Source organism: Rhincodon typus, chromosome 19 (assembly GCF_021869965.1).
Source record: "Rhincodon typus isolate 14 chromosome 19, sRhiTyp1.1, whole genome shotgun sequence".
NCBI lineage: Eukaryota > Metazoa > Chordata > Chondrichthyes > Orectolobiformes > Rhincodontidae > Rhincodon > Rhincodon typus.
In genome coordinates this window covers 6,314,400-6,334,114 of record NC_063350.1, presented here as the reverse complement: position 1 = coordinate 6,334,114, position 19,715 = coordinate 6,314,400, and the positions used below count along the sequence as shown (strand labels likewise).

Here is a 19,715-nt window from a genome sequence, read left to right as displayed (position 1 = left end):
TCAGCATTAGAGATACCAGTCTTCAGCCAATTCAATTCACTCCACGTGATATCCAGAAACGGTTGGAGGCACTGGACACTAAAAAAGCTACAGGCCCTGACAACATTCTGGTAATAGTACTGGAGACTTGTGCTCCAGAACATGCTGCTCCCTGCCAAGCTGTTCCAGTGCAATTACAGCACTGGCATCTACCTGACAATGTGGAAAATTGCCCAAGTATGTCCTGTACATAAAAAGCAGGACAAATCCAACTCAGCCAATTACTGCCCCATCAGTCTACTCTCGATCATCAATAAAGTGATGGAAGATGTCATCAACAGTGCTATCAAGCAGCACCTGGTCAGAAATAACCTGCTCAGTGATGCCCAGTTTGGGTTCTGCCAGGGCCACTCAGCTCCTGACCTCATTACAGCCTTGGTTCAAACATGGACAAAAGAGCTGAATTCCAGAGGTGAGATGAGAGTGACAGCCCTTGACATCAAGACTGCATTCGATCGAGTGTGGCATCGTGGAGCCCTAGCAAAACTGGAATCAATGTGTATTGGGGGAAAGCTCTCTGGTGGTTGGAATCATACAGGACACACAGAAAGATAGTTGTGGTTGTTGGAGGTCAGTCATCTCAGCTCCAGGACATTTCTGCGGGAGTTCCTCAGGGCAGTGTCCTCGGCCCAACCATCTTCAGCTGCTTCATCAATGACCTTCCCTCCATCATAAGGTCAGAAGTGGGGATGTTCGCCGATGATTGCACAATGTTCAACACTTTTCACAACTCGTGAGATACTGAATTAGTCTATAATCAGATGCAACAAAATCTGGACAACATCCAGGCTTGGGCTGACAAGTGGCAAGTAACATTTGTGCCACTCAAATGCTATGCTATAACCGTCACCAATAAGACACAATCTAACCATTGCCCCTTGACATTCAATGGTGTTACCATCACTGAATCCGCCAAAACTTCGCTGGGCTCACCACATAAATGCAATGGCCCCAAGAACAGATCAGAGGCTAGGAATACTGTAGCAAGTAGCTCACCTCCTGACTCCCCAAAGCTTGTCCACCATCTACAAGGCACAAGTCAGGAGTGCGATGGAATACTCCCCACTTGCCTGAATGAGTGTAGCCTCAACAACACTCAAGAAGCCAACTTGGACAAAGCAGACCACTTGATTGGCACTGCATCCAAAAGCATCCACTCCTTCCACAACCAACGCTCAGTAGTAACAGTGTGTACTATCTACAAGATGCGCTGCAGAAATTCACCCAAGATCCTCAGACAGCACCTTCTAAACCCATGACGACTTCCATCTAGAAGGACAAGTGCAAGAGATATATAGGAGCGCCACCATCTGCAAGTTCACCTCCAAGCCACTTAACATCCTCAGTTGGAAATATGTCACCATTCCTTGTCGCTGAGACAAAATCCTGGAATTCCCTCCTAATGGCATTTTGAGTCAATCCACAGCAGGTGGCCTGCAGCAGTTCAAGAAGGCAGTTCACCACCACCTTCTCAAGGGCAACTAGAGACGGGCAATAAATGCTGTCCAGCCAGCGACGCCCACATCCCACGAAATGAATTAAAAAAGAAAAGAAAAATTGATGGATTTAGTTAAGGAATATTACAACCTTGAACCACCACAAATTCCGAGACGCTATCGGTTTTACTCAGCATTTCGAGAACCAGGAGTATCAGTGTCGGACTTTTGACGAGGTTAAGATGACTAGTAGAGGCATGTGACTTTGGTTTAACCCTTAATGAGATGCTAAGACCATTTGATATTTGGGATTAATAATGTAGCCATGTAAAAGTATCTACCAGCTGAAACCCAACTGAACTTCAAACAGGCACTACAACTGGCTTTGTCGTTGGAAAATAAGTGGAGCATACGAGTTGCAGGGTATTCCGATGGAAGTGGACGTTCTCACCAGTCAGACTGAGCTTGGGGAACACCTGCAGTTGTGTGAAGGCGATTGCATAGCCTCATTCAGGACGTATTCTGAAAAGTGGGACTCTAGTCCATCCCAAAGCAAAAATTCAAAAAAATGCCAAGCCTCAGCCAAATGGTTAAAACGTTCTTCAGGATCTGAGGCGACAAGCAATTGTAGTTGCTGCCAGCATGCGGACTCGAGACAGCAAAAGAGTCCCACTAGACCTAAATAGAGTAAGAGAATTCAATGGCCGGTTTCCAGAAGAGTGCACATCCTGGAAAGCCCTACATCTAGTTTGGAACATTTAAATTGTTTAGCAACATCCAAATCAGAACCAATCAAAATAAGTGTCTGGTTAAGTGGCCACCCAGTTCTAATGAAGATCGATACAGGCTTGGCTGTTTCTGAAGTCACAGAACCAGTCTTTAATAAAATTTGGTCTCAAACCTTTCATTTTGCACCAGACCTCAGCTAGACTGAGAACTTATACCATGCAACCTTTACAGATTAAGGGTAAAATGTTGGTTCTGGTTTCTTATGAGAAGCAGCTGGTTCATTTACCACTGATTGTAGTAAAAGGCTCAGGCACAAGCTTAATGGGACAAAATTAATTGAGAAAGGTTCACCTATGTTGGCTCAACATTTTTCAATTAGAAAATGGCTACCTCTGTGAACCCAGAAAATTCTTAGGAAGGTCTAAGCCAAGGCCACCTTGCATGTTGACCAGGAAGCAATTTCATGATTCTGCAAGGCCTGCCTTGTGCTATTTGGCTTTGCAGGCAATGTGGAGGCAGAAATCAGGAAGCTGGTTTCCAGTCTGTGGAATGAGCAACACCGGTTGTACCAATTGTGAAGCCCGAAGGATCAGTTCACCTTGTGGGAATATTAAACAAACGGTAAACCACTTGTCACAGCTAGATAAATACTCAATCCCTTGCAGAGAGGATTTATTTGCAAAATAGCGGGAGGGCTGTCCTTCATGAGGTTGGACATGAGCCATGCATACTTACATTTGCAGTTAGATGAGGATTCCCAGAAGTATAGTACAATTAATACCCACAAGGGTTTGTACCAATATATGATCTATCAAATTTATTAAATAGATCTATTGAATAGATATTCAGTTTTTGGAACTGTTGAATGGTATAGTCTCTTGGAGGAAAATGGAAGGGCCAGTCAGTTATTAGGCACTTGGAACGATTCATATGTTAGACAGCATTTGACAGGATTGAGTTGAATTATTGTTATAGAGGAGAGGGTTCAGAAGAGATTTACCAGGATGTTATCAGGTATGGAAGGTTTGAGTTATAAAGAAAGGCTAGATAGGCTGGGACTTTTTTCACTGGAGCGTAGGAGGTTGAGAGGTGACCTGATAGAAGTTTATAAAATAATGAGGTATAGGTGGAGTTGATGGTGGTTGTCTTTTCCCTAAGATGGGGAATTTCAAAACTAGGGGGCACATTTTTAAGGTGAGAGGAGAGAGATGTAAAAAAAAAGGCAATTTTTTTACACAGAGGGCGGTTTGCATGTGGAATGAACTTCCTGAGGAAGTGGTGGATGCTGGTACAACTACAACATTTAAATGATATTTGGATGGATATGTGAATAGGAAAGGTTTGGAGGGATATGGGCCAGGAGCAGGTGGGACTAGTTTAGTTTGGCATGGACTGGTTGCACCAAAGGGTTTGTTTCCATGCTATATGACTCTATGATGAGACTGCCATTTGGGGTATCGTCAGCCTGTGCAATTTTTCAGCAGACAACGGAGAACATTTTACAAGAGCTTTGCTAGGTCACCATTTATCTAAATGACATGCTAATAACAGGGAAGACTAATAAGGAGCACTTAGAGAATTTAGACATATTCCTTCAACGTCTCTCCCAGACAGGCATATGCCTTAGAAGGGAAAAATGTGTGTTCCAGGCACCTCAAGTGACCTACCTGGGCTACAGAGTCGACAAGATCACGTTACACCTGTTGGACAATAAAATGAGGGTAATTAAAGGTGCCCTAGCTCCCATGTCTGTACCAGACCTTTGGTCTTTACTTGGGTTGGTGAATTATCACAGAATGTTCATACAATACCTGCCCTCCATTCTGGCATCTTTGTATCGACTCTTAAAAGAGTGTCAATCTTGGAAACGGTCACATAGCCAAGCCATAACTTTCAGGGGAAGTGAAAAAACACTATCATCCTTTTATAATCCTAAGCGTGATCTGGTATTGAGATGTGATACCTCCCTATACAACGTCAGGGTTGTATTAGCTCATATGTGGCCCAATGGAGAGGAGAGCCCAACACCGTATGCATCCAGGATTTTGGCTAATGCAGACTGTAAATATGCCCAGATAGAGAAGGAAGTTTGGCGGTCATATTTGTAGTCAAGAAGTTCCATCAAAACCTTTACAGACGTAAATTTGTAATAACGGACCACAAACATTTGCTTGGTTTACTTGAAGGGGCCAAGGCAGTGCTGCCCATAGATTCAGGCCAAATTCAGCAGTGGGCTCTAACACTAAATGCATAAGTGTATAATTATAGGTTGGAACACCGTCCGGGAGGCCAAGTGACGAATGCAGATGCATTGAGCCGCCTCCTGCTGGCAGATACACCGCCGGTGGTACCAACACTAGAAGACTCCAAATATTTTTTAATTTTCTAGACACACTTCCAGTCACAGCTCACAGCATCAGTCTTTGGATGCAGAAGGACCCAGTCCTGGCAAAATCGAAACAGTTCGTGGTGATGGGAGAAACCAAACCGTTGTCACAACCAGAAATGAAACCTTTTTGGACCCGGAGAGACCAAATCACAGTAGAGGATGGCATATTATTATCAGGAGCAAGAGTGAGCAAAGGTTGCCGCAGGATACTGGCTGAACTCCGCAAGGGTCACCCAGGGTTTTCCAAAATGAAGATGTTGGCGAGAAGTTGTGTCTCGGATTGGCTTCAGACATAGCCATGCTGGAGGGGCAGAGCCCAGAGTGCCAACAAGGATAAGAATTACTGCCAGCAGAACCCTACATTCACCCTGGACTAGGTTACACATCAATTACGCAGGTCCTTTCATAGGCTCAATGTTCTTAGTCTTAGTCTTTGTGGATGCCCACTCAAAGTGGTCGTACGTGCATAGAGTTCACTCATCAAACAGGGGACAATAGAAAAACTGCGTGCATCTTGATATGGGCTAAATGGTGGCAAATGGGACAAGATTTATATACGATATCTGGTTGAAATGGACAAGTTGGCCAAAGGATCTGTTTCCGTACTGTACATTTTTATCACTCTATGACTCTATAACACACACACTCCTGGAAGTGTTGGTCTGGGATAATGGGCCATCATTTACTGGCAGGGAATTTGAGAATTTCCTAAAGTTGAATGGCATTCTATATATAAGGACAGTTCCATACCATCCATCAGCCAATGGTCTGCTAGAAAGAGCAATCCAAATTTTGAAGGCAGACTTAAAGAAAACAGTCTGCAGCTTCACTAGATACCAAACTGTCGCCATTCCTATTTGATTACTGGATCACCTCTTATGCAACTAAGGGATAGCTCCAGCAGAGTTGCTAATGAGGAGAAGACACCAGGCTAAATCTGATCTTCCCAGACCTGGAGGGGAAGGTGAAATGGCATTAGGAACACCAGCCCTGGACACAAGACTTGACCAGGCGAGAGAGACAGTTTACTTAGGGAGACAAAGTTTGGTATAGGAACCATGGGAATGGCCCTGCATGGGTAAGAGGCATGATCGACGCGAGGTCAGGTCCAGTGATGAAGAAAATTGGGGCAGGTGCAATGGTCCTGAATAAGGTCTTGGACCAATGAAAGCTGCAAACTCGCAAATGGGCAGGAGCAAAAACAAGCCAGGCTCCTCAGAACAGTCAGAAAGGTTGCTGGAACCTATGGGTTCTCCCTCTCCGTCAACCATTGAAGAGACCTCGGTTTCTGAGATGGACACAGCGGATGACATGCCTCGACACCTTTGCCATCAGGAGAATGAATTTCTTCCAAGACATTCTGGGCACAAGAGGTGAGCTACTGTGCGTTACACACCGCCCATATCTGAAGCAGAATCAAAGGAATCTTACTTGGTGTTAAAACACCCAAGGAGGAGCTACATAAAAAATACCAGCTTATGTCCTCAGACTCAGAAGTGGAGGGGTATAGTGATTGTAACGAGGTCAGCCAGGTGGACTTCATAAAATATGAGTTCCCTGATTGGGGCTGTTAATCTTGTCCAATCAGAGACTCCTGGCTGACATAAAAACAGGAATGTCGGACAGCCTGTTACTGTGAGACGTGGATCACTGTCAAAGACTTCCCACGGGTAAATAAAAGGTGATTTGGTGACAGTATACCGGCCTCTGTGGTGTAATTTTAAAGGTAATCTAAATAATATCTATAATGTAAAGCCTGATCATAACTCTCACTCACACAGACAGACAGAGACAGTTAAGGGATAAATTAGAAAAAAAAAATGATTATAATTTCAAGCGATAGATACCAGGCATTCATGAAATCCTTGAACAATCGTTTGTTCACAGGCAAGTAGAACTGTATATCTTGCTTGAATTCTGAAGTTACCAATTAATGCAGACAGTTTCAGAAAACTTCTAAAAATACATGTACTTATTTCTTAGAGTCTAGGATTATTTTCTCAGATCATTCAACAATTCAGTAACTAGATAGAAAACTAGAGAGAGCAAAACACAACAATCTCTGGAGGTTTTCAAAATCACTCTCCCTCCTTCTAAAACCCAGTCAGAAGCAGTTCTCTTTTTTCTTTTCAATCAGCATTCTCTGTGATTGACAGGTTAACGCAAGTCCTCCCTTGATTGGCCACCATTCAACCAGTTGCCAACCCTGAGCAGAGCAACTACACAGTGCTAATTTGTCTACAGTGACCTTAGTATAGAATTATCTTCCAGGCCAGTTACCAACAGCAAACAATTGTCTTTGCTCTTTTGTTCTTTGAAACAAGCTGCTACTCAAAATTCAACTCTTAATCTCAACTCACAGTTCCAAACCAAACCTAATAAGAAAAATAAAAGATAAATGGTAAAGGCCTCTGCACCAGAATTCAGAGCATATAGCCGAAGAAAATATATTTGCATAAATTAAAATATCATTTGGATGTACACCCCTGTCTTAGAATTTTTAAATATTTGAGGAAATCTGTGATTGAGAAATATTAGCTGTTGGTATCACACTGGACAGACTGCAGTTTTTTCTGATCCTGTACCTTTCTAGCTTCCTCAGTTTAATTTTCCAAATAAAAATGCCGTATTTGCATTTTCAACAGATAGGAATGTTGATGACATTTTATGTATTACTGAGGCCAAAATTATGTGTGCTGTTGGCCGCAAGACCAATTTTATATTTATTCCCATTCTTTCATGTTGCAGTAAATTGAAGTATTAGATACTCTGAGGGACTGAGTATTGACCACAACTAATATTGATATGAAATCCTCTCATTATACATTTTTAATAGCCCTAATAGCCCAGATAGCAAGCTGGCAAACGGATTAGTTGGTTGAATGCTTTCTCACATTTTACTTTTGCCAGTACTAAAATTGAAAAAGAGAAAAGGGAACTTGCAAAGCAGTACGGAATGGTACGAATTGAAGTGACTGGAGGTGAAATAGCAGAGGAGATGGAAAAGGAACGGAGGATGTTTCAACTGCAGATGTGTGAGGTATGTGAGAATTTCTGATTTATTTACTTCCACATGAAGTCCTATTTGTGTGGTATATTCATATCAATTTTAGTAATTTGTTATTGATTTCTTATGCCAGTAAGTCGTTTTATTTAGTTCATTTCATACTCATCAAGTTGAAGGATTCAGTTTTAGAAAATGGAACAATTCTCCACTTTTCACCCACTAGTGTGCCACTCCAAGGTCAGGTTTAACATGGCAAGCTGTGGAAGTAAAACTTCTTTGACTCTGCTCCAACATGTTGTATCCCTGAGTATCAATTCAACTCCTACTATATCAGTGTGTGACAGCTCTAATGGATATCCCAGTCATCTTGAATTGTGAGGTTCAGGCTGACGTATTACCTGGATCTATGTTCACTTATCCTTTCATGCATTGTGAGCTTCACTGCCGAGGCCAACATTTGTCGACCATCATTAATTGCTCTTGAACTAAGTGGCTGCCTAGGAGAATGTTTGTTCCATATTTTTGCTTGTAAATTTAGCATTGTTTTCTACTTAATATTCATTAATAGGGAATTTCAGAGGACAATTAAGTCACACATATTGTGTGGGTCTGAAGTCACATGCAGGCCAGACTAGATAAGAATGGCAGATATTCTTTCCAGAAGGACATTAGTGAGCCAATTGATAGCTTTGGAGTCACCATTACATATATTCCAAATTGATTAATTGGTGGGAATTGAATCCCTGTCCCCAGAGCTTTACCCTGAGCTTCAGAACTGCTCGTCCAAAGACATTACCTCCATCTCCCCAAACTGCCCAAGGCCCGCAATCGGATACCTAAACCATCATAGTCAGAGACTTTCGTCTCACGGTCTGGATGAATACATATTCAGACTCAAGAAGCAAAAACATATTATTTTATGAAGCCCCTTTCCCTACCTCCATCTTGTAACATCATTGTCAAGGAGCAGATAGCTTCAGAAAAACCGGACAAAGAGATGCTTCAGCTGACTGATTGCAGTGGTTTCTTAGTGATTGCTGGAGAAGTGTGCAATTAAGTGAATTAAAACTGCATCACGTGGAGAAGCCGAATTTTGTGTGCTGTTTTCTAGAAATTGATTAATAATTGTAGTTTGCTATGTGCTTCTGTTGGTGTAATTGGAATGACCACTAGTATTAATCAAGCAAGAATGAAAAAATAGCCATAAAGTCATTATAAAAGAGAAATTAGTATAGTGAGTTATTACATACTTTTATAGCTTGAGATTAGGCCCATCATAAAAAAATTTAAAATAATAAACACTTTTGTTCCATATTTTTGCTTGTAAATTTAGCATTGTTTTCTACTTAATATTCATTAATAGGGAATTCCAGTTTAGATGTTACTAATTATGTTACTATCAGTCATTGTGAGAGATACGTGAATGATGTACGAATAGCATTATTTGAATACATTGTTTTGAAGAAAATTACAGTGAAATATTGGTACAGAAGGCTCACTGCCTACTTGATAACACAGTGTGGAGCTGGAGGAACACAGCAGGCCAGACAGTATCAGAGGAGCAGGAAAGCTGGGTCGGGACCCTTTTTCTTGGCCTGCTGTGTTCCTTCAGCTTCACACTGTGTTATGTCTGACTCCAGCATGGGCAGTTCTTACTATCTCTTACTCCTACTTGATGTGTCTTTCTGTATGTGATGTTAAGTTAGCTATTGCCAAAATATGTTCTGACATGAGTTGGGGTTTGATTTACAGCAGAAACTGCTATTACTCATGATGGTATTCAACTGGCTGAAATACCACTGTTCTGAGAGGAATTTTTCATGTTGAATCCCTTCTTGAGATCTGTCAGCTCTTCAGTCAAAATATCCGTTATATTAATCATTTTATCAGTTATGAAAGACTTCACGAGTGACAACGCTATTAAAATAATCCACCGCGATATATTGCATTTTTGAGCTCCTTGTTCAGATTAAAAAGGATTTCTTGAATAATTCACAATTTTTGCTTCATGGTTTTTTGGACTTGCTGTCGACCCTTTTGAGTATTCTGGGAAAATAATGAGTTCATAACCTTGGCTTATTTTAATGCATAAGCAAAAGCATTAATTATGGGGAGAGGAACATATGCTGTTGCTAGATGATTTCCACCACTGTTGTTTGCTTCACAGAAAAGGAATCTGCCCATCTATCTTCCCTATGCTTTAATAAATGGCTGTGTTTGAGCCATTACTTGCCGAGAAGGGTTAGCCCTGCACATAATGGCATAGGGAACCTTTTTAATGATGATATTTATGTTCCTGCAATGCCACTTAACTTTGGAAGCCCCAAAAGGAAAAGATGGAACTGAGGATTTCATGCCCATTAAATGGCTCCTTAAAAATTATTGAATTTTACATTTTACAATTCTATACATTTCCCATCACCAAGTCTCCCTTTGTTTACATGAGCACAGTACATTGGTTGTGGCCAGCCAGCCAGCTCAGAGTCAGTCCCTGAAGTCAGGACACTCTCTGAATCCCTGTTTTCGTCTGTCAGCCAGGGCTCCCTGATTAGCCCAGGTTAACAACCCTAATCAAGGTTCTCATAGTCAATCAGATCCACCTGGTTCCAATCACTACATCTACTTATTCGCTTTTCTCTCTCAAACCAATATTTTTCTCCCTTTATATGTATTGACTTATTCACTTTATTTTGTTCTCTGTCGTTGATATTCCTTTCTCCGTCCTTAAGTTTCAATGATGCCATTGTTCACCAAGATCCAAGATGACAGCTAAACTACAATCAATTTATATTTCTGACAATTTTTGAACTGAAGGATGAGGAAAGCTTACAACTCCTAAAGCAAGCTGGAAGTTCCCTGTTGTAGCAAATTTTGGCCCATTGTGTTGCAGCAATATTATAGGTAGAGTGTCTCAAATCCAGATATCCAAAAACCAAGCATTTCTTTTTAAGCTGCCATCAGCTGACTTTCCCTCTTCACTGTCATCTTGGGTCCAACTGTTGCAGTTTACAGCTGCTCCTTTCCACCCCTCACATTTGCTGAAGTATATGGAAACCCTATTGACATACATAAACAGACTTCTAGCACATTTCTAAAAAAGTATGTGTTATGGATCTGAAGCACCTCCAAAGAATTGTCTGGCTTATCTTGTAGCATTGCCTCAATTTCTTTCAAAACTTCCCTTTGCAATCCTGACTTCAACTATGTCCTCAACACTCTAAATGCAAGACAATACTGACCTGGTTCAAGTTGCCCAATTCAAAAACGAGCAAGTTCCAAAATCCAGCATGATTGGTTCCAGGGCTGTCAGTTTTTGAGACATTCTACCCAAGTTATTTTCTGGATCTGTATTGTATCTAGATCTACATTCTCCTGCTGAATCTGCTGTTTGCAATGTCTGCAACCTCTAATTTGCCTTGCTCAGCCAGTAAAGCTAATTCCTCTATGCGAATAGTGTGCTTGTATGCAGGAAACCTAATCGGTATTTCTGATGAAGGTGAAATAGTAGCTGTCTGGTGAGTGCAACTTGAGTGAGCATAGTGCAGATATTGTTGCAGCTGCTGGTAAGTTCTGACTTGCAGCTATGCCAGAAGATCCAGGCATGTCCCTGAACAGATGAAATTAATGAAGCTGAAAGCATTTCATCCTAGCTAGAACCTAGCGCAGTCACAGATATTTTACACTCTTCTCATGTCTTCCAGGTGTCACAATCTTACCAGTGTCTGTCAAAATAATTTCCATCTCAATATATTCAATACTATTTCAGGCTTGAAGAGCTGAACTTCTTTCCTTTATCCTTGATAATTGTTTGTTTTCTCTGCCAGTTCAAAATCTTCTGTCCAAAGCTAATTTTTCTTTTCTATACTCTTTTTGTTATAATGTTGCCAGGTATCTCTCAAAGAATTATTTTTGTCTGGCAGATACAGTTTACTGCAAATAGTTATTACATTTTTCTTTCCTACCTTAATATTTGATGATTCATTGTAGGTACCTATCATTGCTAACTTTGCTATCCTTTCTTTTATCTCATCTGGCATTTCTTTTTCTATTTTTGACATGCTGCACCAATTTCTAAATCTATTACCAGCAGTGAATATTTGCTGTTTTAATTAGGATGAAATATCACATATTCTATGTTTTCTGTAATATTCAGCTTGTGATTTGTGGCTTCTGCAATGTGATTTGGGCTTCTTATTTATAATATAGTGAGAAATCCTGAACAGATAATATTTTCCTTAAATACATATTTTTTTAAATTTCAAAGCACTTTTCTACCTGTAATGTCAATGATTTGCCAGTTGAATCTTCAAAGAAATTACTATGTTTGTTGAGTTCTTTTAAAATATTTGGCTTATAAGAATCCTAAATCAGTCACTGAGAAGTCATACTTTTTTAATAATGTAAGGGGTATACAATTTACCATACAACTTTGCTTTTTTTTTCTTTTAGTATCTGATCAAAGTAAATGAGATAAAGACAAAGAAAGGAGTGGACTTGCTACAAAATCTCACCAAGTATTATCATGCACAGTTCATGTAAGAGTTCTCGTCTGCATTTATTTTCATGATTTTAACCTGTTCCTGGCCTGATCAAATTTTCAGCTCTGAGATTTGTTGGTTCTACTGTGTAGTGAATTGGATATTGCCATGCATTGTGCTGTAGACTGTGGACCAGGGAATATCCAATCTCGGCTGATGATGCAAAAGTTTCCTTGGGTGTTGGTTACAAGGATTCTATGTCAAACACATTTCAGAAGTTTCAATCTGGCTCATTGTGACATGGGCCAAGATTAGTTATAGAGTCATAGAGCTGCACAGCATGGAAACAGGCCCTTCGGTCTAACTCATCCATGCCAACCAGATATCCTAAATTAATCTAGTTGCATTTGCCAGCATTTGGTCCTTATCCCTCAATATTCTTCCTATTCATATACCCATCCAGATGCCTTTTAAATGTTGTAATTATACCACTCTCCACCACTTCTTCTGGCAGCTCATTCCATAAACGCACCATCCCCTGCATGAAAAAGTTGCCCCTTAGGTCCTTTTTAAATCATTCCCCTCTCACCTTAAATCTATGCTCTCTATTTTGGACTCCCCCCACCGCAGGGAAAACACCTTATCTATTCACCCTATCCATGCCTCTCATGATTTTATAACCCTCTATAAGGTCACCCCGCAGCCTCTGGTGCTCCAGGGAAAATAACCCCAGCCTATTCAGCCGCTCCCTATAGCTCAAAACCTCCAACCCTGGCAACATCCTTGTAAATCTTTCCTGCACCCTTTCAAATTTCACAACATCCTTCCTATAGCAGGAAGACCAGAATCGAACGCAGTATTGCAAAAGTGGCCTAACCAATGTCCTGTACGGCTGCAACATGACCTCCCAACTCCTTTAGTCAAAGCACCGGCCAATAAAGATAAGTATACCAAATGCCTTCTTCACTATCCTACCTACCTGCGACTCCACATTCAAGGAACTATGATCCTGCACTCAAAGGCCTGTTTGTTCAGCAATACTCCCCAGGACCATACCATTAAGTGTATAAGTCCTGCCCTGGTTTGCCTTTCCAAAATGCAGCACCTCACGTTTATCTAAATTAAACTCCATTGGCCACTCCTCAGCCTATTAGCCCATGTGATCTTGTCCCCGTTTTACTCTGAGGTAACCCTCTTCACTGTCGACGAGACCTCCAATTTTGGTGTCATCTGCAAGCTTACTTCCTATGTTCAAGCCCAAGTCACTTACATAAATGACAAAAAGCAGTGGATCCAGCACCGGTCCTTGTGGCACATCGCTGATCACAGGCCCCCAGTCTGAAAAGCAACCCTCCACCACCACCCTCTGTTTTCTACCTTCAAGCCAGTTCTGTATCCACATGGCTAGTTCTCCCTGTATTCCATGTGATTTAACCTTGCTATTCAACCTCCCATGAGGAACCTTGTCATATGCCTTACTGAAGTCCGTATAGGTCACGTTCACTGCTCTACCCTCATCAATCCTCTTTGTTACTACTTCAAAAACCTCAATCAAGTTAGTGAGACACGATTTCTCACACACTGGGTCCCTTGCTGAGATATTCTAAGGTACCCGATCAGGACCCAGGGATTTATCCACCTTTATGCATTTTAAGATGCCCAGCACCACCCCTTCTGTAATATGGCCATTTTTCAAGATGTCACTATTTATTTGCCCATGTTCTCTTTCTTCTATATCCTTCTCCACAGTTAATTAGTTAATTTAGTTAATTAATCTATATTTGCTAGCGATACAGTTGCCAGGCAGGCATAGAAAATGGAAAAGAAATGCTACACTGTGCAATTGGAGAGCCGCAGCTGCTGAGTAAAGTGATCAGTTTGAAATCCCTCTGAAAGTATGACAAGTGCTAGCTGTTCATTTAAATGATCAAAATTAGGACTGAGATCCAATTCCATGTAAACCTGATATATAACCAGGATGTGCTGGAGAATCTCAGCAGGACTGGCAGCATTTGTGGAAAGAGAAATAGTGTTTACATTTCAAATCTGATATGACTTCTTCAGGACTGAATGAGGCTGGAAAATTGTGATTTTTATTTTGTTGACAGAGGGGGATGAGGAATCAGCAGAACAGACTGTGAGGATGCCTAGAGCAAAAAATAAAGACCATAACATATAATTAGGCTATTCGGCCCAGTGAGTCTGCACCACTATTCAATCATGTCTGTTATGTTTCTCAACCCCATTCTCTAGTCTTCTCCCTGTAACCTTTGATCCCCTTGCTAATAAAGAATCTATCTCTCTTTTAAATACACTCAATGACTTGGCCCCTACAGACTTCTGCAGCGATGAGATTCACAGATTAACCACTCTCTGGCTGAAGAAATTCCTCTTCATCTAAGTTCTAAAGGATTATTCCTTCACTCTGAGGCTGTGCCCTCAGATCCTAGTTTGTCATACTAGTGGTAACAACTTCTCCACATCTACTCTATCCAGGCCTGTCTGTATTCTGTACGTTTCAATGAAATCACCCCCTCATCCTTCTAAACTCCATTGAGTACTGACCCAAAGTCCTCAACCACTCCACAATGGTGGTAAAGGAGTAATGGAGATGTGAAAAGGAAAAATTGTGTGCACTTAATTGAGGGCAAAGTCAGCAAGACACAACCAGAGGATGCTGGGTCCCCTCTCTCTAACAGCATTAAAAGCCCAATTTTCTAGCCCCTTTCAATTCTGGAGAAGTCATATCAAACTCAAAACTGGATGGAATCTTACCAGACTCTGAGTAATGTCAGCTATGGCAAGATGAGTGGTCAAATCAGGTGTGATTGTCATCTTGACGCCAAGATCATGTTGCTGCCACTTTCCCGCCTTGGTAAAGTGGTGTGGCAAGATTCTCCTCAGGGAGATGTGAGTTCCAAAGTGATGCTCTTTATTGCTTGTCAACAGTCCAATTCACCATAGGTTGCGATATTACAAAACCCACCATTTAAATTAACCATTGTAAAACTCAATTGAAAACTAGAGCAGTTTCTTCACAGGTTCAACTTGCCACTTGCTCCAAATGATCTCCGTGTGGACACCTGGCATCAACATCTCAGGCACACTTTACGGGCACAAGCCACATGCACCCCACATCCATGGATATTGGCATCTGGCATTTGCCACTTCTATGAACCCTCATGGCACAACTCCAATTCACTTACAGGATGTTTTGTGCACTGTACTGTTTTACCTTAGGCTGCACTGGCAACAATCTTTGTAATGCTGCAGCACAGAGATTCTGTTCGGAGATGCACATCTAGCTCAAGACTGAACCTATCTGCACCTCTGGGCTTTTCACTTCTTCGTATAGTGCTCATTCACTGACTTTATGAAGATGCTCACAGCAACCCTGCCTTGCCTTGCCTTTTTTGTATTTGCCTCTCAATCAGAGATACCTGGCTCCTATTATAACTGTTTTGCCATGTCGTTTAACACAAACGAAGTCATGAAATTTGCTACAGTTGTAAATAGGCCTAACTCCAGACAAAGCTTTCACTCAGGGGATCCCAGCACAGTAAATCAGCCTCTAATACCAGTCCAGGCCCTGCATCGGGCAGAGTCAGGATCTTCTACTCATAATTCTATGATTCTATAAGAGACAGGGCACCAAATGGTTGGCAGCACACAACCTATTTTGAGTCTTTCTGCCCTGTTGTGGACTTTATTGTTCCTGCAGTTGAGAGACTGGAAGTTATTAACCACTGTGAAAGTGGGTGGCACAGCCATCACTGTTGGCGTGGTTGAATTAGTTTCCCAAGCGGGTGAATAGGCAGCAGAAAGGGCGTGCAGGGTTAGTGGTGTCACAATTTGGTGTGGATGAGGGTGAATAAAGAAAATGTTGAGGGTAAATAGTGAGAATGGTAGAGCATGCATCTTGGTGGGAGGTGGGATCAGTAGCAGAGATTGATTGTAAGGTATCAAAAAGAAATGGTCACACAAATGCTGCCAGAATAACACCTTCTTCCTACAGTGTTGGGCATTTCTCAATATGTTTGAGACTGCTTCAGCATGGATGGCAATCTCAGACCAGACTGACAAGGTCTGGTGTTGTGGCCTCTACTGCTGTTCCTGAGGGAAGAGGATGCCTTGCCTGTGCACCACCTTTTCCAGCAGGATCTCTAGGCCCCTGTCCACAAAAAGGGTCAAGGATTTTTCCCTGTCTGCCATGTCTGGTGAATATATCAGGAACAATGCAGGGCAGCTCCAGACTGACATGTTTAACCAGGTGTACACCAGCTTTTTAAATATGGCGTCGGTGCCAGGGATGTTGGTTAATTTCAGGATCTCCAGTGAATGGCGCGTTGTTCAGTGAATAATGTGTAGTAAGGTGATGAGGAAGTAGGATATGATTCTCACCACTTGGGCTCAAATGGCAATTAAAGCAACGAGTTTAGTAAGATGTGTAACAAAACTTGTTTGGTGTCATGGCAAGAATCATTCACTACTCTCGATGTGATTCTCATTTAGCAAAAATGGTAAAATTCTGACCATAAATTCTGTTTCTCTCTCTGGAGATGCTACCAGACCTACTGAGTTTCTGCAGCGTTCTGTTTTTTAAACCCAAATCTCAAGCATCCACAGTATTTTGTTTTTATTCCATGTTAGCCTGGGCCTCCTGGTTGGGCACGTCCTGTTTGAAATTAAACTATAACCAATTTTTAATGTTGATCCCGTATTATTTTTGGAAGGTGTTACAGGCCATCTCTTTGAACTTCTTTGCTCTGATTTACCTAGAATGATATTAGCTAGCTAGTGGGCAATCCTGGTATAATAACATCATTAGTTTAGTAATCTAGACATGCAGCTATTTGTCTGGGGTGTGGGAGGTCATGGATTCAAATCCACAGGTGGCTGGTGGAATTTGAATTTAGTTAATAAACTCTGGAATATAAAACTAGTCAAGATAATGACCATGAAACTCCCATTGATTGTTGTAAGACACATCTGTTACACTAGTGTCCTTCAGAGAAGGTATCCTGCTCTCCTTACCTGGTCTGGGTGACATGTGACTCCAGATCTGTTTCACTAATGTCCTTCAGAGAAGGTAATCTGCTGTCCTTACCTGGTCTGGGTGACATGTGACTCCAGATCTACAGCTTTTAGTTGCCTTCTGAAATGGCCTAGCAATTCACTTGGTTCATAGGCAAGCATCCCATTAAAGAAAGAATTCCAAAATTTTTGCAGTTGGTCAGGAAATTGGAGGTGATGGTAATATAACAATGTTGTAGCTCTTGCCCATTTTCTTTTGATTCCATCTGGACAAGTCAGATCTCAGACTGAAACCTGGCTTGCACATCATACTTGTGTTTTTTCACATTTTACGGAGGTGGTTAATTGAAACACACACACAATGCAGCAGTCTAACAATGAAACATAAGTTTATTACACAAAGGAAATGAAAATAAAATAGAACAAACCAAACTATTTTCATATAACAGAATTTAAAGACTTCACAGAATCACAGAAATGTTACACGCAGAAGGAGGTCAATGGCCCATCATGTCAACATTGCCTCTTCAAACAAACATTATTACTTAGTCTCAATCTCTGGCTATTTCCTCACAGCCTTGCACATTATTTATATCCAAGTAACTATCCTCAATTGAATGTGCCTCCACCACATTTCAGGCAGTGCATTCTATACCCTAAGTACTCACTGTGTAATAAAAGATTTTCCTCACCTTGCATTTGTCTCTTTTGCAAGTCACTTTGAATCTGTGTCCTCTGGCTCTTGATCCTTTTACAAACAAGAATAGTTTCTCCCTATCTACTTTGTCTATCTGCCTAATGATTTTGTAAATCTCAATCAGATCTCCTCTTAGCTGTCTTGTCTCCAAGGAGAATAATCCCAAATTCTTCGATGCATTGTTGTTTCTGAAATTTCTCACACCATTTTTGTAATTGGGTCAAAAGTAAAATATGGGTCAACCTAGAGTATGTGGACTGCAGTGGCAGCTCACTGCCAACTTCCCAAGGGCAACTAGGGACAGGCAATAAATGCTAGTCAGCCAGTGATACCCACGTCCCACAGGTGAATAAGAAAAATGCTGCACTCTCTCCAGTGTGTTCATTATCCTTCCTATAATGTGGTGCCCAGAACTGTACGTAATACTCCAGCTAAGGGCTAACAATTAACTTATACAAGTTCAACATCACCTCTTTGCTCTTGTACACTAAACCCCAATTAATAAAGAGTGTACTGTATGCTTTATAGTTCTGCCAATTTCTTTGATCTTTGCACATATATGTCCAGGTCCTACTGCTCTTGCACCCCTTTTAGAATTGAACCCCCTATTTTTATTGTCTTTCAACATTCTTCCTTCTAAAATGCATCACCTCACATTTCACTGTATTGAACCTCCAAGACCTGGAAGTCAAGTTTATGCTCCTGAAACCACCTCCTGCATACCAGTTGTCTAGGACATTAATAGGATCCATGACTCTCTGTCATACTGTTATAAGTAACACAAATACCTACAACTTAATCATTTAACCTCTTCTGACACACAGAAAATCCACATGCCACTTGGTCAAAATTCAAAAATCCAATATAAATGATATTAAAATATACATATAAATCATTCACCTTACATTGAATCTTGATTACAAAGTAATCTTGATGAGTTGCCGAATAGCATTCTTTAAAACAGCCCCATACTTTAGTCACAGCGCTCCAGTAGCTGAGTCCAGTCAAACAAGGCCTCACATTCCACTTGACTGACCTGTGCTGCCATATCCGAAACTTAAATCTACTTAATCTTACTGATTTATTTAATCTTAAAGTCACTTACCTTATGTTAACTTCATTCTACTTCCCTTACCCTACTTTGCTTACTTATCTTACTTTATTATATTAGCGCTGACCTTCAGTTATTTTTGTTGTTTGTCAGTGAATCCCTTCTTTCAAATACATATACTTTTCTTATCAGGAACCAATCGCTTCCTTTTGGCAACCACCAATTTTCTGTGCTTTCACTGTTTGAGTTTTTCTCCCCCAATCTGTTGTTCTCCTAATGCTGCAACTGTTAAAGCATTCATCCTGTCTTGTTGCTGTGTTGAAATTGAAGAAACACATGGCAAAATATGATCCTATTAACTTGAAAAACTTCTTTCTACGTCATATCTGTAAGGCTTAATTTATCAGTGGCTTCAATGCCCCATCTTGAAAATCGAACAACCTCTTCCTGGAGCCTTCGTACATCCAAGCTTAGACTTTCAGCTTTAAAAAAAAGCCCGTTCTGTGCTTTAAACAAATATTTAGGCCTGGTAATTTTAAATTCCTTGAACTGAGGTAATCTCTTTTTTAACAGTCCTAATTGACGTCCCTTCTTGGGAGCAACTGTTTTACAAATCAAGCTTCAGCCAAGATTTCTGCAAAACCTTCCAACTGAAATTAAAAAATAACTTTTTCTCCCCAAGCTATGCATGTTTCCCTTAAGCCCAAAAAAAAATTTCAGAATCTGATGCACTACATTATTTACTTTGTTCACTAACAAGCTCTCCCAATGTAAACAAATTTCCATAAGCCTCCCTGAACTCTCTGTCATAAGTAACACAAATACCTACAACTTAATCATTTAACCTCTTCTGAC

The 19,715-nt window shown here is 40.9% G+C and overlaps 1 protein-coding gene across 6 annotated transcripts in view; it reads left to right on the top strand.

Moving 5' to 3' along the window:
* LOC109938466 (arf-GAP with SH3 domain, ANK repeat and PH domain-containing protein 1-like) overlaps window positions 1–19,715 on the top strand; it is a 216,114-nt gene that overhangs the window by 99,860 nt on the left and 96,539 nt on the right. For all 6 annotated transcript variants that reach the window (XM_048608240.1, XM_048608242.1, XM_048608241.1 and 3 more), the window contains 2 exons: window positions 7,504–7,633; window positions 12,050–12,135. In XM_048608240.1, the coding sequence (XP_048464197.1) occupies window positions 7,504–7,633; window positions 12,050–12,135 (216 nt within the window). The remainder of the gene's footprint in view (window positions 1–7,503; window positions 7,634–12,049; window positions 12,136–19,715) is intronic.